We start from the raw sequence: 24,513 nt of genomic DNA on the forward strand, positions 1-24,513 counted from the left end.
CTTCCAGATGAAGTTATTATTGTTGTGGATTACCGGGCATGTAAATGAAATGATTCATGCGGCTCTCACAGTAAGAGACTGAGCCCACGGAAAGGTGAATTTCACGGGAAATATGCATGCATCTCACATCAGATCTACACGCGACTCGCTTAATCTTAATCACACACAGTCGGGAGAAGATTCATCTTTAAACACAATAACCTTCAGACAGAATCTGAAAACTACACGAAAACATGAGCTTGCATATCTCACCGTCTCGGACGTTTCTCCTAAAGCATATTCCACTTCTATATGAATGTAAATATAGATCTCAGACTTCAGTAAGATACAGAAAACCTCATTACTGTCTAGAAGAATCAATTAGTGATTGTATGGAATATTGCATTGAAATGATGATGGTGCGTATGGTTTGTAAACTAGGGTTCAGTTTAACACTGATGTATTTGTACTGAGCTTGAACTCACAGCCAAATATTAATAAAACATGTCAGAATGTGTCTGGGCTGGATGATTTATCTAATATGCATGATATAACATAATATAAACTACCACAAATTAATGCTTTCATTCAGTGAGGACGCATTAAATTCAGCAAAAGTGAGAGTGAAGTCATTTATAAAGTTACGAGAGATGTCTGTTTCCAATTAATGCGGTTCTTTTGAACTTTCTATTCATGTGTGAATCATAACAAATAAAATGCATTACAGTTTCCTCAACAATATTAATGTTTTCAACATTGATGATAATCAGAAATGTTTCCTGAGCAGTAAATCATCATATTTTCATGATTTCTGAGGATCATGTGACGCTGAAGACTGGAGGAATGATGCTGAAAATACAGCGGAGCATCACAGAAATAAATTACACTTTAACAGATATCCACATAGAAAACAGATGATTTACATTAGAATAATATTTCTGATTTTTATTGTATTTTACTCAAATAAATGCAGCTTTGGTGAGCATAAGAACATTTTAAAAACAATTTTTTAAAGATCTTCATCACACAGCCCTATCAGGGTTCTTTATATGATATATCTGAAAAATAATTTTCTCATTTTACACTCAAGAAACTGGCGAAGGAATCATTTCGGCAGGTCATTCAAGGAGACTGAGGTGATTTTGTCATATAATCTCAGGATGCCTAAGATTGAGTCTTTTAATCATCATTCTTCTACACAAATCAAAGATGGATCAAGCTCGGTATGATCGTTTGTCAATGTACTAAAAGACAGAAATGCTTCACTAGCTTCCTTTCATCCTTTAACATTCAAGGACCTAGGAGATGTTAGATCAATGGGAAAGCTTAACACACGCTCCTGGTCTTACAGTGAATGACTTGTGTTGATTTCAATGAGCGCTCAGGTGTGTGTGTGTGTGTGTGTGTGTGAGCTATGAAAAGACACAATATTCACTTAGTTGAATTCCCTGCCTGAGGCACGATCATGTGAACCATAATTATATTCTCTTGGAATAAAGACATTTTGGGTTTTCAGCCACCCTAACGAACAGATTGGGCTTTCACACCTTCTCTACTGGAGCGTGATCCTCAGCAAGACTCCCCGGGATCAGAAACATCTGGATGCGGTGTACAGCGCTGCATAATCACACGCATTCATCGAGGCTTTTCAATCAGGGAAATTATCTTACATTACTTCTGCATGTTCACACGTCTCACTTGAAACCCAAAAAAAAACATGCAATTACATTTAAAGGAATATTTAACCCTAAAATAATAACACTCCATGCGGTGAAAAAGTGCATCTGCTGTTGTCTCTTGTTTAGATCTGTTTAAACGCTGCTTGATCTGTGCAGATTTCTCTCCTGATTCAGACCAGAACACTTTTTCACTGGAGGAAGTGTTATTATGGATTATAGACTCTATGTGTTTGAGTTAAAATCATCTTAATGCTGGATGTGTTTCAGGTTTTGTCTTCTCCAGATGTTCACTGATGGACTGGAGTGCTGTGGATTATTGGGATGTTTTTATCAGACTCTCATTCTGACGGCACCCATACACTAGAGACACTGATGCAATGCTACATTTCTCCAAATCTGAAAAAAAAAAAAAAACTCCTCCTAATCTTGGATGATCTGAGAGTGAGCACATTTTCAGCAAATGTTAATTTTTGGGTGAACTGTTCCTTTAAAAGACGATCCTGTTTCAATATTGCAACTCTGCTAATTCTGAAATCATCGCACGGTACCCTACTACTCTCACATGACCTGCTACAACAGATGCTTTTATTAACAGCGACTCCTGCCAACTTAAAAAAGGCGTTTAACGGTAAGATCTGGCAGCTTGAGAGTGTTAACGGGATCACTTGAGTTTTTCACCTCTCCAGTGGGAATTATAGCTCCCTGGAGGACAATAAAACACCACACAGACCTAAACACACACACACACACACACACGAGTGTTGAGTAGGTGGAACGGGTCTGTCTACTACATTAAACAATAATCAGTGATCCTGTGGTGCATTCATATCATGATTTTAGAGTCACGATGCAGATTTCTTCATCTTTTCTCTAATAACGTCGGTTGTAAACTGCATGTGGAGTATCTAACACACGTGGTAACGAATGAGTCATTTTATTTATTCTTTTTGTGGAAGAAACTTAATGTTTAGGGCAGGTGTTACATGAATTCTTGGTGAATCTCATCTCGTTTGACTTAATGCCATGCGATTGCAAAGAACAGCATGTGCCTTTTTCATACACGGCTCAGCGTGCCATGTGTTTTCAGGAGATGACTGTATATGTGACTAATAATGGCCAAAGCTGAATTTCTTACAATGGGATATATACACCAAGACATAATGGTGACCCTGGAGCATAAAGGGTATATTGTTCAAAATTGAGATTTATGCATCATCTGAAAGCTGAATAAATCATCTTTCCATTGCTGTGGTTTGTTATGATAGGACAATAATATATTTGGCTGAGACCAACACACACACATGATAATGTAGAGTATTTATATCTTATTTCATTCATTGCTTTTGTGTTTATCATTATGTAAACATAATCATGCATGATTGTATTTTTGCTGTTTTCGAGTGCAAATATCTAAACTTTTTTTTAAATAAAGGTACATTTAATTGATGCAAAATTGCTTTTTTCTAAAAATCTGGCGAAAGTTAAGTGACTATTGCTTATTTTTCTGAAACTATTGGTGGATTTCCCTTCTCATTTTGAGGATCATTTCATATTTCAAACAAGATTTCATATCTGATGTCATTTCGCATTATCAACACAATATTTAGATGAATATTATAATTAGAGTTTCTTTGAAGTTCCCTCCACTTCTAACAATCCTCACTAGCTCATTTGAAATGGTCCTAAAGTGTGACAAATGCATTAAAAGCTCAAATATTTCCATTAATATGAGGTCAGAAAAGCAGCATGTAAAATAAATGCAAGAAGAATGATCAAAATGCTATTTTAGATAAAGTATAGCGTGTCAACTAGCCAAAAAGCAAAGCATGTCACGCCAACAAACCAAAGATATGAGCACAGGATTAATCCTGGAATTAGCATCTCAAAAGTTGTAGCTCACATGCAACCAAAAATGAACATTAAGTCATGATTGGCTTTTGTTTTTCTCAGAATGAGACGTTCAGCAGTATGTTCATGCAGAGATTTTGCATGCACTGAAACCAGAAACCAAATAATCGTATCACAGCAGAAGCCCAAAAGCTCTTACTCCGAGTTCCACCAAAGAACAAAAGTGAGAAAACGATGACGAGATCTTCATTTGTGACTCAACTGTGTCTTTAATCTCACGGCTGTCGCTGGTACTCATGGGCTATTTATACTCAGAAGAGTGCCTTTATAGCGTGAATTGTTCATGAGGCCAGATTAGACATGCTTCATACACATATTCACGCCACAATGAATACATGCCTTTCCATCAGACTGAGATTACAGTGTGGTTTTCTGCTTCTTTTACAGACAACATTGACCGAATGACAAACCGTCCCATAAAGCCAGTCCATTACGAGTTACTGGATTCCCTTCTAGAAAAATATCTACAAAGCCACAGTTCTGCGCTCCTCGTGTCTGTTCTAATAATAGAAGCATGAAGCAAAGCCATTTACAGTCCTGCAGATATCTGTTGCTGCTCTCATGAGCGAAGCACACAGTCAGGAACGGCTCCAGGCTTTATATATATGTATATATATATACAGTATATGCAAGCTACACAACATTTACCCCTTCAGTCCTAAAATCAGAGCGTGTGAAGGGAAGACAGCAGATGTGAGATCTCAGAAACAAACAGAGACTGGGATAAAACCAGTCCAACTGCTGGGATTCAGATCCAACACGTGAAGGTGGAGCGATGCATTTCTGTGCCGCCATTATCAACGACGACTAGTACTGCAAAAATAATGCAATGATAAAAAGAGGTTTCCCAAACACCCCAGATGAACAGAGACAGTCATTCCTGTCCCAAACTCACACCATTGACGTCTCAGGCTTCATCTTGATGCTCAAACAAATACATCAGACTTTCTTGTGTAACCCTGAATATTCAGCTATGATGTGTTTTTTATTTATTTTTTGTATTTTATGACATTATGTGTTCATATATATATATATATATATATATATTTTTTTTTTTTTGCATTACTTAGTACATTATTTAAATACTGTTATTTTACTATTTTCTTATTTTAATAATATTTTATGTTTATATTGTACAGTATTTGTCCTTTTCTTGTAATTACTTGTTTTGTGTACAATCTGGCAATATTTCTTGTTAACACAATCATGCCAAGAAAGTACTGTAGAAATATCTTTGTCATAATTCTATTTTTCGATTTAATATTTTTGCATTTTTGTTTTCAAATACAAATTATTATTATTATTATATAAATCAGGGTGCATTTACTGACATTAGATAATTTTGTTTCCTGAGAAAATGATAGAAATAAGAAAGAAATCTGCCTCTGGGTTCCAAAAAATAAATAGATTTCTTTTTAAATTATTCTGATTCTGATCTCATTGGCAGAATTTATTATTATTATTTTTTTTTATCTCATTTTAAGTATAAATGCAGTTTATTTAGATTCATTTATCAAAAATTCTGACTTTATATCTTTATATCTGATTTGCATCTTTGCAAATTAACATTTACATTAATGCATTTGACAGATCTGTTGTAATCAAAATCATTGCATTGCATTAAATGTTAACACTTAATCAGTTCATGCATTGCCTGGGAATCAACCCAATGACCTTGACCATAGTGAAATGTTTTATTTTTAAATGCAAATTAATTCAAGGGTGATTTTACAAAAATCACAAAGCAAGAACATCATTTTATGCAGTGACATTATTTTACACCAAATATGCCTCGACAAATGTTTGAATCAATGTTCATCTCACAAACCTACTGTAGTTCTACGAGTATTTGACTTTCCACGCAAAGAGCGTTTAACCCCTTTAACCCCTTGTCAAAGGTACAAGAGAGCACTAGTTTACTAGTCAAAGACAAACTTTGGCTGAACGCATTACGTCTCTCAGGTCGTCTCTTCTCTTGGCTAAAATAAGCTGACAACAGTCAAATGCCCGGCTATTAAAAACTAACTACAAATCATGTCACTTCACATGAGGTGCTTGTTCCTTTGGGAGTCTGAATGAATGCTTTCAGCTGGATTTAGGAAACACTGAATCAATTCTAGGTGTATTTTAATGACATGATTTGAATATGAAGTCTTGAGTGGGCCACAGGCTTGAGAAAGCGTCCAGTCGTGTTCGGTGCCCACAGAGGGTCTGGAATCTGTACGCTTCAGCTTAACCAAACAATAGCTGGATTATCCAGGAGAGCCACTGACCTTATGTCTGGACAAACCAAAGCAGAGCTTCACACACGCACACACACACACACACACACACATATATACCTGTCCTGTCAGCAGTTATACTGTGATCATAGCACGTGCTCTTCAAATGCATGCAAAAAACACGCCGGTGCTCGCATTATTATTTTTAAGGCACTATATCATATTAAAGCGCAAAAAAGAATCTACAAGCATGCAATGGCATGGTTATGTCGTCAGCTAAAGCTGCCTAAAAACTTTGCATGCATGTATTTGTTTTATATGAGTCAGATTTAAATGCAAACTCGTGGAGCCGAGCACTGTCTCTGTCATCTAACACACCTGATTCAGCTCTTCTGCTCATTATAGAGACTCCAAGAGCTGAAGTGAGGCAGAAAAGGTAAAGAGTTTTGAGAAACTGATGTGTGTCAGATGGTCCTCATTAACAACCTGCTGCTCATCAAAGATCAGAAAAGAGCTTTAAAGATTCATCTATATTTCATCTAGAATTTAGTGTTTGATAACTTTATTCAGTTTCTGTATATTTCCTACTTGCTGATGAGTTCAGGTAGCGAAATATGACATTTATTATAATGTGTTTATGTGAAGATTGTGCGAAGTTCACTAGAAGTTATTTTTTAATGTCCAACAAATGCTTTTGATTATAACTATATTGTGAAATCTTAAATGGCTAGTCAATGGTTAAATATTTAGGAAAACAATATAATTAGTCTTCATTAATATTAGTATCAATGATACTCACTAAATAAATACAAAAAAAATATAGCCTACTGTCATTCTGATTTTGTACATTAATTTGAAAATTGATTGTGAAATTATTGCAATATAAAAGTACATTTAAAAATTGTATGTTATGGAGGATTAATTTCAGAAAAAAAGTGCAATTATTATTATTATTATTTAATTTATTTTTTGTTAAATCGATTAACAGCACTAATATGTGTAGTTTATTAGTTGTATTTAAGTTTGAGTTAACTATAAGCACCCTGAGTTCACTGTCATGCTTTCAGAATATGAATTATTGAGAAACCTGTTTGAAAGTCATTATATTCCAATATTAAAACTTCACATCTCTTTCTGATCTGATCCTTAACTTCCAGTCACATCAAAATAATCTCAGGATCGACTAAATCTTCACTAACCCATGCCAGAACCTGCTTCTGTCCAGATCACGTGTGATGTTTACAGTCGCCAGGTGATTTTTAAAATTATTTTATTTGGTGACGCGCTGCACAAAAACAGCCTTTCGGCCTGAAACTGACTGATGCTTCACTGTTGTTGTTCTTTCCCCTTGGATCCCGAGCAGGGAATACCCTGGCCCTGTTTGTCTGCAGGTGATGTATCTGACCTCTCCTGGTGGCAGCTGTGACACTCCAGCATGTAAAGTCACGCACGCGCATGCCTTCAGGGACACGCGCTCATTACCTACAGCTCACAAACATACTGCTTACAAACAAACTCCTATTGCACACTGAGACTAAAACCAGTAACTCTCAACATCATGTTTGGTGTCTCCTCAGTCACGAGAGGAGTAAAGATGAATGTCAGAAGGGTGAGCACACGGATAACTCACGAGAAGAAGGAAAACACTCCTCGTTTAGGAATATAGCGCTCTTAAATAAGCGTTAAATAACTAATATGATCGACTGATTCCCACTTGTGTCACGCGCAGATCTCTGTAGGATACTGTAACGCAGCGGGGTGTCTGTCATCATAAAGATGGCATCGACCTCTAAAGCAGATTACACACAGATCCCGGACGAGCTTACCGTTCTGAGATGATACATACGGGAGCATCATGTTCCCGTGGATGAGGAGCAGCGCGAGCATCCCCGCGTAGGACAGCATCCCGCGGGAGGACGGAGACGCAGGTGATGGACACGGAGCACGGAGCGGCTTCAGCCGCAGAGGATGGCGGAGGAGGAGCGAGGGCGGACGGCGAGACACGCGACAGGCGCTGCGCGGCTCCGCTGCATGGAGGACGGATGAGGAGGAGGAGGAGGAAGATGCCGTGCGGTGCTCAGGGATGCGGATGCTGCTGGAGACGATGATGATGATGATGGGCCATCGGAGTGTCCGTCATCGCGGAGAACCTTCAGCTGTCAGTGCGCGCACCCCGCGGCTCATTCGCGCGCATCATCAGCTGTCAGAGCGCGCTCCCGCCTGAGGGGGTCTCGAGCGCATCAGCTCTGCGCGGCGCCGCGCATAAGATTCCCTGTGGAATTCAAGTACAGAGAGGTAACATTAGCATCCAGTAACAGAAAGCGCAATGAAAACATATGAGTGCCATCTTCAGATATAAAAGAGGACCGGAGCATTGTCACACTCTGCGCTCCAGGTTATTTCTGCAATGCAATTAACAGTAAAGAAAAACTTGAAGCAGTTATACACATAGTGCGAACTACGGGGGAGCTAGGGGGAGCTCGGCTCCCCTTAATAAGACATGGGCTCCCCTGAAAACGAGAAATCTGAAATCTTGGGGGGTCTCAAAAAATACTGACAATGTGAATATTTTTAAGTGCAATTTCAGTTTTGTAATGTGATTATGTTGGCAAAAATATTATTCATTCATGCACGACGGCGATTAAAACCTAATTAACTTCAATAAAGATTACAGACATCACAGCATCAAGGTGTGGGGGTGCTGCGCTGCAAATTCCACATGTTAGTATGTCATATAGATTCGTAGAAAAAAAATAAACGTTGGAGGCCATTTATCGTGCGCAAAGTCCTTCCATTATGCAGATAGGATCATAGCTAGGGCAAAAAGAAAACAAGGTAGTTCAATTAATTTTGGTTTTATTAAGAAATTGTGTAGTGATAACGCACGACTGATTCACCTGCTGCAAGCACTGGTAAACCTCAAGCCTGAAAACGCATGAAGCTGAAGAAAAGTAATCTCTGGGATCCTAACCCCTCTTGCTTTCTTGCTTCGAGCCCTCTCTCGCGTTAAACTGGAACAGCCAGCAGTGGAGAGACTGGAAGAGCCAATATACATGGCTGTGTGTTAAGGATGGAAGCTTGGGGTGCATCACTTTGTAACGCGTTGTGTCAGGAGGGGGGAAAAATATGGATAGCTCACAAAGTTATTAGGCCAGACAAAACTCACGGAGGCGATTGACATTGAACAACGACTCGCGTTTTATTTCTCCAATCGAACTCGGGCAATTGTCTGTCCCATGTTCCACCGTCCACAGCGTAACCAAAACAAAACAAACAAGATTAAAACAAAATGATTTCCAAACAGAGATTACCCGCATACATGGGGGATTCGAGTCACGCTTGTATACATTATCATACAGAGTGCATACCGTTTTACAGGGAGCGCGCAGCTCTTAAAGGGGCCACATTCTTTTCCACTCGTTACAACTTGTAAGGACTCAAAAAACCTTCTTCTGTCTGAAAAGGTACCTGGCACGTACTTGTCTGATAGTGGATTAATGATTAATGCTCAGAACCAGTCGCGAAAAATTATATATAAATACAGGGACAGCATTGCACACAAGATGACCATTGAAGTGGCATTGACTAAGCAAAAGGCGATTCTGCCAGATAAAGTAATTGAGGTGAATTCTTAATTAATGGAGGAGACCGCAACATCATTCAAGGCTGTCTTCCTGACCTATCAATTTGTGTCGATAAAGTATAATAGTGCATATTGTAGCTGTTATGTATCTTTGTAAGTCATTATAAGTCCTTTTTTAAGGCACTCGTGTCGATAATGTATAATAGTGCATACACTTGTAGCTGTTGTAAGTCCTTATTTGAAGCATGTGCAGGACCCCCCAACCCCCCCCCCCCCCCCCCCCACACAAAAAAAAGTGGGCTCCCCCAAAGGACACGGTATAGTTCGAACACTGGTTATACATATAATGAAAATTCAATCGCCATATATTTGACATAGGGAAAATGTATATTCAAAGAGCGGGGCATGTCGTCACACACACTTTTTTTTTTTCAGCAAAATCAATAATTTTTTTTTTTTTTTTTTTTTTTTTTTTTTTTCAGTAAAACTGACCAGAAAGAAATTTTAAAAAAATCTTACAAAAATGTCGAAGCATTTTTTTGGCCAAAATAAATTATAATGAAAAACTATAGCGTATAAAATTGCAACATTTTTAAAGGGACACTAAGTAGGAATTACTCCCATCTAGTGGTGAAATTGTATTTTGCATTCAAACTAATTTTTAATCCTGTTTTGAATTACAGATTTTTAAGGGTCACTTAGAAATTGCTAGTAAATTTCACAAACAATTACATTAAGTAGACTAACACATTTAATTAAACGTAAAAGCAGAATGACTTAAATATCATTTTGAGATCATTTTTAGCACTGCTGAAAAAAACGAGCACTTCACTGAGACGGTGTTTGTGACAACTAGCCCCGACCTCCTTATAACATCACACTGAATGATTACGATCCCTGTACAATGGTATTCACACAGTACTCTGAATCAATGATAGCAGAAAGCGTGGTGGTTTGTGTTAATGTCTATTTATCTAGGGCACGACAGAGATTTTCTCAAAGATATTGCATCACACAGCGCCATCTCATGGATCATCCGAGAAATACAACCCCGTCTTTATGTGCAATTAATTATTAACTCGCTTATTAGAAGCTCATCTTCCTCTACAACTATTCGATTTGATGGAATAAAATATTTTGGCATTAAATAAGAGAGTAAAAATATTATATTAAACATGTTTCACATCAAACATCAATAAATGTTCTATTTATCAAAATAATAATAATAATGATTTGAATGCATATATGCACTACCACTAAAACTCTTTAGTATTTTACAATTCTGGGATGTTTGTAAACTCTACACGGAAAATAATTGGGTCTAGGATTTACTTCAAAACAACTTTCATTGAGAAATTGCTTGTAAATTAAACAACTATGAGAAAATGCTAATTTATTATCCACTCTAACTCATGCATTAAGATTTAAGAGTTCCATTCAACTTTATTTTTGTTACATGATAAAGCATTTAAGCAAAATAGGGAACATAAATCAAGTCTGTGGTCTCTTAAATCAGAGCCTTCCTCTAACACTATTCAATTTGATGAGACAAAATATTGTGATGTCAAATGCATTGATTTTACGATCTGCTATTGATTATAGAGCTGATTAACTGTTGTATTTATCTTAATACATAAAAATGTCAAAAGTTTGGATGTGCCTATTCTTTATTTTAAAATGACATGTTCATTAGGTGCATTCTGGGATGTTTTTAAGTATTGAAAGAGGAACATGCATTTATATTTCCTTTACTAAAAGTCATTTAAACCCAAGCATTTGAATGTTGTTGTTTTTTTTAACTAAGCTGCACATCTGATGATGCTTTTGATACAATATCCACTACAACCCCCCCCCCCCCCCCCCCCCCAAAAAAAAAACAATATATATTTGACTACTTAACTAACTTCAAGCATTTAAGTGGACATGTTTTAGAGATTTTAGATTCAAGGTTTTGTGGTCATAAGGAACATGTTTTGTCCATGTTTGTGTGCATATCTAATGATTGTTTTTAAAAAAAGGCAGGAGTAAAGGCCATCCTAAACAATGCTTCTGAGTTTCGAGCAATCGTGATGACACAGCATGTTGAGATCTGCAGTCAGGCTGATTTTCCCTCCACTTTACGTCAATGAAAGAAACATTTAAATGGAAGCCACACCTGCCGCCCGCCACGAGCCAATGATCTGCAGCCGAGAGCTGACAGATGACACGCCCACCTTTGTTCCGAGCCAATAGGAATGTTAAGGTCATGAGGGGGAAAACTTGCCCCGGGGTCAATTTATCTCGCATCAATGACCTTCTGCAAATGTGTGGGAGGAATTTGTTCAGCTCTCCTCTGACTTTCAGGTGTTGTTAGTATGGGAAGTCGACAACAATGGCTCACGAGACTGAAGAATGAGCTGAGCAGCAGTCCTCTGGTGTCCAACGTGGCCTTCGGCTTCATCCTGATGGGACTGGAGAAGCTGGTGGAGCTGGAGTTTGAGTGTCCGTGCAATCCGGCCTGGAACGGGCTGTTTCCTCCGCGTTCTTCATCATTCCCGCCATCATGGCCTTGGCGCTCATGATGATCATCCAGGGATGCAGGTGTGGCATCTGGTGCAGGAGGACCGTGTCCCTGTCCAGCTTCGTTCCCGCTGTGGTCTGGCTGATCCTGCTCTTCCTGGACGGTCAGTATTTCGCCTGTGCGATGACAGACTGGCACGGCCGGTTCGTGATCGTGCACAAAGCCGCTCCGCAGAAATGGTGCGAACCCATTGAAGAGGAGAGCGTCAGTCCTCAGGAGCTCATGCTGCGCTCACAGCGACTGTTTGTGGAGTCTCAGGTGAGACGTCTCAGGCCTCCTGCTGACTCACTCCACCTTCAGATGACACGGATACATTTTTAGAACTTTACAGATACATTGATACATTTGAGGAATTCTGAGAACACATTTAGAACTTTTATACTGTGAGTGTTAACATTCGTTGTTTGTTATAATCTCGACTAGATTCAGGACACTAATCAAACTTTTACATGACATTTACATTGTAGAGGATGAACATGTTTCGGTAAAGTGTCTATGATCATGTGCGACTCAAAACATGTCTAGGTCACACTTTCCCTGAAATTAAATGAAAATAATACACTTTTTTTTGTTTGTTTGTTAATAAACCAGCAGTTAACCCTCAGAGGTAACAAAACTAAAAATAAAACCATTAAAAAAGGTTAACTGAAATACAAAAAAAAAAAAAAAAACTTGTCAGGTGATATTTCTGTTTTAATTTAGTTTAACTAGATTTGATGTACAAATATAACTTGAACAAGAGATGAAATAAAAACGTATAAAATGAGACCTATGTGAAAAAGAAAAAGTTACTGAAAATGATAAAAACACAACAAATTACCAAATTTGTAACTTATTCAGAATATAATGATATTTATCTATAACACTTTTTTTGGTGGACAAACAATTGATTTTTAAGAGCATGAAGGTGTTTTGTTTTATTTGTTTTCCTACTTTTCATTACAATAAAACACTGTAATGCAACTAATGTTCTATGTTTTTTTTTTTTTTTTAAATACAGTACAGACCAAAAGTTTGGAAACATTACTATTTTTAATGTTTTTGAAAGAAGTTTCTTCTGCTCATCAAGCCTGCATTTATTTGATCAAAAATACGGAAAAATACAGTAATATTGTGATAAATTATTACAACTTAAAATAATTGTTTTTAAATTGATTATACTTTAAATGATCATTTATTTCTGGGATGCAAAGCTGAATTTTTAGGATCATTATCACATGATCCTTTAGAAATCATTCTAATATGACGATTCATTATCAAAGTTGGAAACAGTTCTGCTGCTTCATATTTTTTCAGAACATCGGATACTTTTTTAGGATATTTTGATGAATAATAAAAAAAAAGAAGCTATGTTTTTAAAATATAAATATTTTGTAATAACAATATACACTACTGGTCCGTAATTTTTTTCTTTCTTTTTTTTAAAATAAAATCAATACTTTTATTCAGCAAGGATGTGTTAAATTGATAAAAAGTGATAGTAAAGAATATATATTATTAGAATTTAATTTTTTTATTTTTTTATTTTTTATAAATGCAGTTCTTTTTAACCTTTTATTGATCACATATATTAGACAGCAGAACTGTTTCCAACACTCATAATAAATCAGAATATTAGAATGATTTCTAAATGATCATGTGACACTGAAGGCTGGAGGAATGATGCTGAAAATTCAGCTTTGCATCACAGGAATAAATTATTTTTTTTAAAAGTATATTCAAATAGAAAACTATTATATTAAGTTGTAATAATATATCACAATATATTTTTGATCAAATAAATGCAGACTTGATGAGCAGAAGAAACTTCTTTCAAAAACATTAAAAATAGTGTGTGTGTGTGTGTGTATATATATATATATATATATAAGTCTATTAAAAAATTATTTTAATTAAATGTATAAAGTTAAAATGTTTTTTAATTCAAATCAAAATAAATAAAAAAGAACAAAAGATACTGCCATGATGTATGAATACTTGATATTTTAAAAGCAATATATTTATATGTAGATTTGTTTTTTTTTTTTTACACATTCTGAAGACGTGTTCTTTTGTGATTCACTCGCGTGTCATAAACGTCTCCAGTAGGTGAGCAGAAGCGTCACAGACAGCACTGTTGATCTCTCATGAACAGGTGCTGGGTATAGTGCTGCTCATCTTTATCTGTGTGGGACTGGTGGTGTATGTGATCAGAGAAAGCTGCCGGCAGGATCTGGAGACTCAAGATCCCGATGTGACGGAGATGACGCTCTACAGCTCCAGCTGATACACATCCTTCCTCATCCGAGTGCAGAAAAACACTCTTTACACGGCAATGAAGAACACACAAGAATGAGACAGTTCTTACAGGGACATCGTTTCTTTCAACAATGAAGATGCGTCATCATTTACTCGTGCTCATTATGTTACTTGTATTTTTCTCTTTCGTCTGTGGAAGAAAAAAAAAAGGACAAATCTTTAAGCCTGCTCTGATCTGTACGATTAAGTATGAATCAGATCTGATCACGAATGTTAATAGAAGGTGAAAATAGTCAGTGAATCATCACTTCAGTCTATTCATCAAAGAAAGGTATTGTAAAACTTTAAATATAGCATTATTGGACCACTTTCTTTTTTTTGCTTTAAATCTTATGTTCATTGTAATTGCATGGAAAAGAGAGAATGGCATTATTATCATCATCATGGCAGGAATAGTAACACAGCTTTAGATCATCAACAGGGAGGGTCAATATGGTGTGACGGAAATTCATTTTGGGGGGAACTAACACTTCATAGAATAATTTCAGGTTAAGTTAAACTCTATTGATCGAATTCACACAAAGTTATTTTGACTCCTATATATGCATTTACACCAGAGGGTGATAAAATCACTTATTAAATTTGCCTGTGTAAAGTTATTCACAACATTTCAATTCCTGTAATGACCATGTAAAACCAGTTAACTCTACAGTTGTATGTATTTTACAAAACTTTTCAATAATTGTTCTTTTTTTTTATTGCATTGAGAAAGTATGCCAATGTACTGTAATGCAAAAACTATATTCTACATATATTTTTAAATGTATAAGAAAATAATATACTATATGTACTGTATCAAACATTCTACATCCTATAAAATGTAAATGTGTAAAAAACGTCATAAGTTATAGTCAAATAGAAAAATACAATAAATGCAACTATAAATGCTACCTTTTGAATTTTTTTTAAATAATAATACAAATTATATATTAATTACTATTAATCAACAAGTTAATCAACTGAGATATGAGCAAACTCAAGCTACATTTGGTTATTCCTGTTGTAATATAATGCATTCACATATAAAATATAAAAATGTGCAAAACTGTACCTTTAAAAGGTGACACGGAGGTGGCCCAAATGCCATTTTATATGTAATATGAGCATTTCTTTATTTAGTCAGTGTTGTTCATGTACAGAAATCTAATTTAAGTAAAATAGCATTGCATATGTCTTACATCTAGATTAATCCTGGTTATGGCTACAATAGTTATTAATATTATTATTAATTCAGTAGCAGTTTGTTTTTTCTCTCTCTCTCTTGGATTAAAATAGACAGCAGCTAGTACATTAGGCGCAGTCACTTTAAGACTAAATGCATGGATCCAATATAATGATACACAACTTTCTCAACTGTTTACATTCACTTAAGACATAACAGACATTTTTCAAGGAAACTCACACCAAGACGGATAAGTATTTGTCCATTCAAGTGTAAAAGAGATCTATAATCATCACCACACAAGCTACAGCCCTGACCAACGGTCTAATAGTCCTTTACCTTAATTACGTTCAGGAATGGACATTTCTGTTGAGCCAGAGCAGCTGGGAGGGAAACACAAACTGAATCAGACATCTGACTGACATTATTATTGCTGTTATTAAGCGCCTGTTTTACAACTACCTCACATCAACTTGAAAACGGGTCATTTTACACTCACCGTTCATGAAACAGACGAGAAAACTGACTCCAATGTAGTTTGTGTAAGGATTCAGGAAAGATATCAGTAAGATACTGAACAACACATATCATTGGACTACAGTTAGGAATATTAAAGGACTTTTATCTTGCATATCCCAGCCAGACGCAAATGCCTTCATTAGTTCAGTAGGTTATGTATTAGCTAATTTTCTATGGAAGCTTGTTTCTGCCACAGGATAAAAAAAAAAAATAATAATAAAATAAAAAGTTAAATCTTTTTTTCTTCTTTTTTTCAGTTTTTCCCAATTGTGAGAAAAAGTCTGAATTCTGAGTTTATTTCTCGCAATTATGTCTTTTTTTCTCAGAATTGCAAGAGAAAAAAAAAAAGTCTAATTTGTGAAATATAAATTATGAATTGTAAGGAAAACTGTCTTAAATTGTGAGATAAAACTTTAAAAGGGAGAAACAAAAAAAAACAAAAAAAATCCCATGGCGGTAACAGAAAAACAGAATTGCAATATGTAAACTCAGAATTCAGAGAAATAGAGATATGTATTTGGAATTGCAAAAAAATAAATAATAATAATTACAATTCTGAGTACAATATAAATCTAAAAGGTGAGAAAGGGTTTTATCTTTTTTTATCTAACAATTCTGAACTTTTTTCTTGCAATTTTGAATGACAATTCTGAAACAGAATTACAAGAAAAAAAGTTATGAATTGTGAGAAGAAACAATTTTATTTTTATTTTTTTTGGCAGAAATAAGCTTCCATAATTTTCAGCTCAATCATGCAAACACCAGCAAAATAGTATGAGCAAGACCACATAAACAGTCTGTTTTACAAGCTTTCCTGATCGTTTCAAAATCAAATCTTTTATTTTTTATTTGTGTTATTTTATTTTTATACTACATCCGAGTGATTTGAAGATTACTCAGTGTATATATTTTTAGACGTTATCTTTTGTATCAGGAGTGTTAACTGCATAAAACAAATCAAAAAGGACAATATCCAGTGCTTTCTCGTGTGCAGAACACACTCTTTACTTGACTGCCAAGCAGACTTCTGTTAAACGTAAAAGCTCTGTTCTCTCTGAAATGAGCTGTAATTGCTCTGAAGACACGGTGTGGTGATTAAACGCTGTTAAGATGTTCAAGCACGTTTAGTCATTACAGACAGCAACAGCAGCATAAGGAGGTTGAGTGTCACCTCTATTAAACCAGAGTCCCGCAGGTCACTGGAATTACAGACTCTAATGATGTGCTAATGGTTTCTGGAAGGGATAGCAGTGGAAGAAAACGGTTTAATCTTAAAGTCAACACTAGATCAAACTGACTCGATTTACTTGCTTAATACATATCGCTGGTGTTAATGTGAATGATGTATCAGTGAGTGTTACTCTGAAGCAGTGCTCTGACCCCAGCTTAATGTTGAGATAAGAGGTTAACCCTCAGCCAAAACAGTAACGTATGCATTCTCCCATTCAGGTCTGTTATTCTGATATCAAAGTCTACACTAAACATTTTGTTTCTATTCATGCTGGCTTTAAGATTTAGCACTTGAGCAAAATTCACATGGTAAATCACTCATAGCAGAAGTTTTTAGTTTTACTATTTTAAATTGTATTTGTCATTTTTATTAATTACATGTATAATTTGTGTGTGTGTTGAATAGAATCATATATTTAAAATAGAATTATATATAATTCTATTTTACATTAATACGTGTGTGTGTATGTATAAATGCTAAATAGAATTATATATACACATAACAGAATTATATAATTCTATTTTACATAAATACATTGGTGTGTGTGTGTATGTATGTATAAATGCTAAATAGAATTATATATACACATAACAGAATAATTCTATTTTACATAAATACATTTGTGTGTGTGTGTGTATAAATGCTAAATAGAATTATTTATACACAAAACAGAATTATATACTTCTATTTTACATAAATGCATTGGTGTGTGTGTATACATGTATAAATGCTAAATATAATTATATATACACACACAACAGAATTATATAGTTCTATTTTACATAAATACATTTGTGTGTGTGTATATAAATGCTAAATAGAATGATATATACACACAACAGAATTATAGAATTCTATTTTACATAAATACATTTGTGCGTGTGTGTATGTATAAATGCTAAATAGAATTATATATATATATATATATATATATATATATATATATACATAACAGAATTATATAATTCTATTTTACATAAATACATTTGTGTGTGTATAAATGCTAAATAGAATTATATTATACCCAAAACAGAATTATATAATTCTATTTTACATAAATACATTTGTGTGTATAAATGCTAAATAGAATTATATACACACACAACATAATTTTATAATTCTATTTTACATAAATACATTTGTGTGTGTATAAATGCTAAATAGAATTATATTCACACACAACAGAATTATATAATTCTATTTTACATAAATATATTTGTGTGTATAAATGCTAAATCAAATTATATATACACAAAACAGAATTATATAATTCTATTTTACATGAATGCATTGGTGTGTGTGTGTGTGTATGCATGTATAAATGCTAAATAGAATTATATATATATATATATATATATTATATATATATATATATATATATATATACACACATAACAGAATTATATAATTCTGTTTTAAATAAATACATTTGTGTGTGTATAAATGCTAAATAGAATTATATATACACCCACAACAGAATTATATAATTCTATTTTACATAAATACATGTGTGTGTGTGTGTGTGTGTGTATGTATAAATGCTAAATAGAATTACATAATTCTATTTTACATAAATACATTGGTGTGTGTGTGTGTGTGTTATGCATTTTTATGTCCAAAAATATGGTCAATACTGAATCACAGAAGAACATTTACAATAAAAGAGAAAAAAAAAACAAGCATTTTAGTTGATTTAGCAAAAAATAATACATTTTATTACAGGTTTTAATAATCCGTTTCATTATTTCAGAACTATTTCAATGTATGCAGTTTGTGTGAAAACAAAACTCTCTTTTTTTGGGGGTAAATGTTAGATTTAAAAATAAATATCAAATATTTCTGTATCATACAATTATAATCTGCACCATCCTGTTGACCATCAAAAAAAAAAAAAAAAACTTAAGAAAAAAAGTTTCAGTTGTGACCTTAATGTTATCTCCACGCTTACTCTTGCTTCACTCGTTTTCTTTTCACACATGACCTGCAACACAAACATCTGATCGCTTTAAACACAATATAAACAGTTAAAGACACGATCGATAACAAGAACACTACAACATCAACACTGTGGTACGAGTACCAGGGCATTTTATAAGAGTCGGTGCGCAGGTGAGCAGCGCCTCGGTGTCTCATGACAAACTCAATCCAGAAGATGGCGCTGTCTAACGGATTTATCGGCACGTCTCTATGCAGACTGGATAGTTTCTGCATGTTCTTCCTGTAGGACGGCTCTGTAAGCACTTCCTGTAAGGCATCTTTAAATACATGTCTATCTATGGTTGAAATATCCACAACTTTAGCGACGCCTCTATGTCTCATTTTTGAAAGGTTATCATCCTGATCGAAAACCAGCGGTAATCCGACTATAGGAACGGCATGATAAATAGCTTCAAAAATCCCATTAATGCCTCCATGAGACACAAAAACCTTGGTTTTAACATGTCCTAAGAGATCATTCTGTGGAAGCCACTTTACAAGTAAAGTGTTGTTGCCCAAAGTAGACGGAGGCTCTCCGGTGTACCTCCAAATCACTTTCTGTGGAAGCTGAGCAAACGCAGCCGCTATTTCATCAGCTATATCAAGCGGAAGTTGGGCAACAAATGTTCCTAAAGACATCACAATGACGCCATGCTCTCCCGAACTCTGGACGAAATCCTCCAGATCCCTCTGCAACTCTTTTGCAGGCTTGCATTGGAAACCGCCGACGTAAATGGCGTTTGGCATAGTCGGCCGAGGAAATTCAAAGACGAAATCGACCATCATGAGCCAAATATCAGCCGCTTGGAATAATTCAAAATAGTGCACATCAGGGCCAAAATATCGGCCGCACAAAGCGCTGTAGTGAGGCCCGACGATAGTCTTGTAAAGGAAAAGCCGAATAGTGTAAAACAACACATTATACGTTCTCTGAAGGAAAGTCATGTTATCCGTCAGCAGAGAAAGCGGGAAGGGAACGTAAGACAGAGGAGACGGTGCTATCGCAAAATGCGCTTCTCCATGCACAGTAAATCGGACGTTAAAAACAAGAGGTAGGTTCAGATAATGCGCGAGAACAACACCTCCTCCGTTCGCTGGATCGGTCAACATCACGTCAAAGTTCGCCTGTTTGATTTCTTCAAGCAGCTTGGGATCTTTCTCGATAATATAGATCACCATTTCGCAAATCTTCCTGTGCATTTCGGAAAACTTCTCTTTTAGCTCCATGTCCAGTTTGAATCTGGTCCACGCCGACTGCTGCTGCCGCCGGATCTGCAGTTGTCTAGAAACAAAGCTGCTGTAAAACTGATCGTCTCCGCCCAGAAGGAACGGGACGGTCAGCGAGACGTAGTGTGGAGACGTCTCTGAGATGAACCAGCCGTCGAGGGCCCGGATCACGGTGATCTGATGACCCCTGGAGTGAAGCTCCTGGATCAAGATGTTCAGGTTCACCCAGTGACTGCCTTCGTGAGGAAACACCAGGATTTTCCCACAATGCACTGGGAAGGTCAGGGTTAGAATGATGCTCGAGGCAATAAAGATCAAATCCATCCTTATATGAGAAGCACAAACATGTGTCTGAAAGACATAAACACACAGAGTGTGATGTTCATCATTTATCAGACAAGCTTTGCTCTCTAATGCAGTCCTGTGTGTTTGAATAGCTTTAAACTGAAATTATCCAAAAACAGTGAAATGTTGTCACTATTATACACTCTCAAAAAAAGAGGTACAAAAGCTGTCACTGAGGCCGTTACCTTTTCAAAAGGGAAACTTTTGTACCTAAAGAGTCCGTACTGGTACCTTAAAAGTACAAATTAGTATCTCAAAGTGTACATGTTAATACCTAAAAGGTACAAAAGTATACCTTTTGAAAAGGTTCCACCCCAGTGACCGCTTTTGTACCTTTTTTTCCCATGGTGGGGTGACACAAGGTAACTGGACAAGAAGAAGAAGAAGAACAAACTCTATATCCTCTTTTCTAAATCTTTAATTTAATACTGAGATATTGAAATAAGCTAAACTAACGAATGAAGTCTTAATAGCACCCAAGTATGTTTGTAAAATGTTAGCTCACATATGCTACAAATGTGAACTCACAGTCTGTACAATATGTGATTTCTTTCAAGAAAAACAGTAGATAAAATGATTTTCAATGTCACGGTTCTCTCACATATACACATATGCAAGAATAATATCCAAATCAATGTTATTCATTCCTATAGGACGTTCTGTAAATACAGAAACAGTAACACAGATTATCATCTCATATAGGCTAAAGGTTTTAATGTGGCAGAATTATACATTTGAGAGTATCATTGCGTGTAATAATTATGCAATTAATTCTGTTTTGACACTCAGACTTGAATTTCTCTGCTTGGTAAACTGGCGACGTGTTTCTGCATGAAAAATAAAGGAAGAAGAAGAAAAAAAAACATCAGGAAGCGGTTCTTACACAACCTTCGTGTGTGTCACCAGGAAACTATTTCATGCTTAATGCAGTTTTATAGGGTTTCGCATTGTTTTTTGCTTTTTGGAACATTAATTGATATTTGCATAAAATTTTCCCCATTCACCAAACGTCTAGTTAACTACACAAAATTGGTTGCAAATGCCATTTAAAGCTGACTTTAAGAGAAATAATTGACTTGAATACTGTTCAGCATCTGCCAAAGTATCACAAATACTTTACATTTACTCTGGGAACAAACTCAATCAAACATCTAGACATGATCGCATTGCGATGTATTTCAAGGTCCATTTCAAGCGGTTTTCCCCTTGTCCTGATAACAAACCTGTTTACAGACGCTAAAACAAAAACATTCAGCTCTGATTAGTGAAATATCTTAGTGTGTCCTGTTGAATTTCATCAAGACTGCGGTCAAAGTGGCCTTGGTCTGAACAACCACATCCTCATATCACAATTACTGTCTGTGAGGCACTTTTGAGTAATTCTGCATGAAGACTGCATGAATGCAAACTTAAACTTAAGACAAAATCAAGCAGCAAGTCAAAGATCCACACCCTGGATTAAAATATTTTGCCCTGGAGTACCTTTACCTGGTGAACCTTTAAGCACACACCATACACACACACACACACACAGACACACACACGTCTATTAATATCTGTATAGCCTTATCAATACATCCTACTGATTTAAAATAATATCTTGATTTATTTGACAATAAATTATTGTATAACTCAGGACAGTGTCAGACAGGATAGTAGTTATCTTGAACCCCGTGTACACACTTACACACTTACCGGGGTAAATGCTATTAGGCAACACTGTCACACTGGAACCTCTGTCAACAAAATACATTTTAAACATAAAATAGTAATAAAAAATTAATGATATGAAGCTGAACATAATGATAGTACAAAGACCATATATGGTTGTATTTTACAGAAGTAACTGTAGTACTTATGGTTAACATGGTAATTTTTGTTAAGCCTGGAGGTAAACGTACATCAAAGTTATTCATAGACAGTTGTGATACAAAGAGTTCAATTTCCGGAAACAAAGTATCAGTTCTCTCACTTTGACAGTCGCCGCTATTCTTTGTTTTTGGAGGGCAAACACTGAAATCATCAAGCTGTGTTGAGCTGTAGAGAGCTAAATACAACATTAAAACGACAATCCACACAAACAACAAGTCCTGTGTGGCGCGGATGACAACATGGAAGCTCATTTCAGACGGCGTGTTAAGAATTTACACTGTCTAAAACGAAGCGTGTCCACTCTTGGTTGTGTGTAAAAGCTGTTATGGTTTACAATAAATTAAATAATTGCACTTACCAGCTGAACAGAGAGTGACAACTGTGTAACGCGGTGAGCTCGTGAACCGCTTCTCTGTTTGTTTGGGTGAGTGGAGGCGGAGCTCATGAATATTAATTACGTCATGTCCGTGATGATTGGACAACGTTTTAGAGCGTCAATACAAGCGTCATTACTATTCACAACCAGTATATATTTTATACAGAGCACAATCATATCATAGAATCCTCTGGTTAGATAGATAGACAAATAAAACAAATAAGTAAACACTGAAAAATAAGAAAACAACAATACTGAATACTAATACGCAGTACATTAAAATACACCATTTGCAGAAATTCAGCTACATGAATAATTTGCAGAAAGGTATACAAAACAAATCAATTTACTAGATCCAAATCCTCACAGTATTAGTACATTTTGTCACGTATTTGTTGATATACAATACACTATACTGAAATAGTGACTGCCCAAAGATAAAGAAAAACCTATCAATTAATGTCAAATTCAAGGTATCAGCAGCTTTCTTGTGTTTGTACCAATCGTTATCATTGTTTTTATCACGTGCTTATGAAGTGTCTTAAATTAGATCATGTCTATATGTATGTATATATGGTGATATAAAGAATAAACTCATCCTGAGAAACAATTATTGTAGTCATCGTGTGACAACTAGCCCCAGTGTGGTATCTGCTAGCTCTGTACTTTTACAGTGTTTTCTAATGCATCTGACAATGAGTGTCATGCCGAATCAGTCCAGAAGAGGGCGCTAATAGTTTTTAATGGCGTGTCTCTACTGACGGATGGCCTGTAAAGTATTTGTGAAAATATTTTTTTACTCACAAAGAGCACTTTCTACCCAATTAAATACTTTAGATATTGTGCAAACTATAGAAATGTGTATTCATTATGTATGTATATGACTTAAGGAAATTGTGGTATAAATATAAGCACAACTACAAAATGGACCGGGGCAAGTTGTCCCAGTGGAAAAGTCACGGTAACATTACAAAACAAACAAACAAACAAAAAATGAAGTAAATAAATGTTTGTTTTCTCTATCAGTGTTTATGTTGTTAGGGTTAGTTTTAAGGTTAAATTATCAGGCGAATAGTAATAGTTTTTGTGTAAACACAAGAACACACACACACACACACACACACACACACACAGCAATACATTATTATAGATCAATGTTTTAATGTGACAACTTCATTCACTGTGACAAAATGTACACAAAAAGTAAACGCTTTTTAACAGTGTAGCACTCTGAACATGTCTATTACACATTTGTTGCAGTCAAGATTTTAAGGTTTATACAGAAATTATGTAGAAATATAAGGTTTATGCAGAAATTGGCTTTTTTCAACTGTGACTGCTTTAAATTTGGTCAGAACTTGAGATGTTCATGAGTTCCTATCAGCTGCAAACACAGACTCTGTGTGGAAGAGATAAAACAAATGCTGTTATATTCATGAACCTATAAAACAATTATTACAAAATAAACATAAATCCATTCTTTGGAAAACAGCACAAATCATACGTGCACATGAATAAGAATAGTATGTAGTTGTTTGGCTCATGTTAATGTACTGTATCTAAGACTGTTTGCAT

General features: G+C 35.5%; 3 protein-coding genes across 5 annotated transcripts in view; 1 reads left to right on the top strand and 2 right to left on the bottom strand.

Annotated features, from left to right (window-relative positions):
* Nucleotides 1–24,513, top strand: part of rec114 (REC114 meiotic recombination protein) — a 153,789-nt gene that overhangs the window by 29,031 nt on the left and 100,245 nt on the right. The window contains exon 7 of one of the 2 annotated variants that reach the window (XM_026230460.1): nt 3,954–4,115. The exons of the other annotated variant lie outside the window; for it this stretch is intronic. The gene's annotated coding sequence lies outside the window, so the exon portion shown is untranslated. Of the gene's footprint in view, nt 1–3,953; nt 4,116–24,513 lie in introns of those variants that run through there. 2 annotated transcript variants of the gene reach the window in all.
* Nucleotides 1–24,513, bottom strand: part of LOC113061396 (neuroplastin-like) — a 154,105-nt gene that overhangs the window by 22,212 nt on the left and 107,380 nt on the right. Inside the window, exons 1-2 of one of the 2 annotated variants that reach the window (XM_026230455.1) lie at nt 11,527–11,659; nt 7,615–8,060 (exon numbers count right to left, since the gene is read on the bottom strand). The exons of the other annotated variant lie outside the window; for it this stretch is intronic. Coding sequence (XP_026086240.1) covers nt 7,615–7,693 — 79 coding nt within the window. The 5' untranslated portion in view covers nt 7,694–8,060; nt 11,527–11,659. Of the gene's footprint in view, nt 1–7,614; nt 8,061–11,526; nt 11,660–24,513 lie in introns of those variants that run through there. 2 annotated transcript variants of the gene reach the window in all.
* On the bottom strand, nt 18,945–23,007 carry LOC113061393 (UDP-glucuronosyltransferase 2A2-like). The gene is made up of 2 exons (XM_026230451.1): nt 22,921–23,007; nt 18,945–20,696 (listed from the first exon to the last, which is right to left on the bottom strand). The coding sequence occupies exons 1-2, from the start codon at nt 23,005–23,007 to the stop codon at nt 19,086–19,088; spliced, it is 1,698 nt and encodes a 565-aa protein (XP_026086236.1). The 3' UTR covers nt 18,945–19,085.

This window comes from Carassius auratus, chromosome 43, assembly GCF_003368295.1.
Source record: "Carassius auratus strain Wakin chromosome 43, ASM336829v1, whole genome shotgun sequence".
Classification (NCBI taxonomy): domain Eukaryota; kingdom Metazoa; phylum Chordata; class Actinopteri; order Cypriniformes; family Cyprinidae; genus Carassius; species Carassius auratus.

Bases quoted from the DNA above. Each gene is read 5' to 3' on its own strand.
- LOC113061393 (XM_026230451.1), bottom strand. From the start codon at position 23,007: ATGAGCTCCGCCTCCACTCACCCAAACAAACAGAGAAGCGGTTCACGA. The intron at 20,697-22,920 runs GTAAGTGCAATT...TATGTCTTTCAG, and splicing joins TGTCACTCTCTGTTCAGCTG to ACACATGTTTGTGCTTCTCA.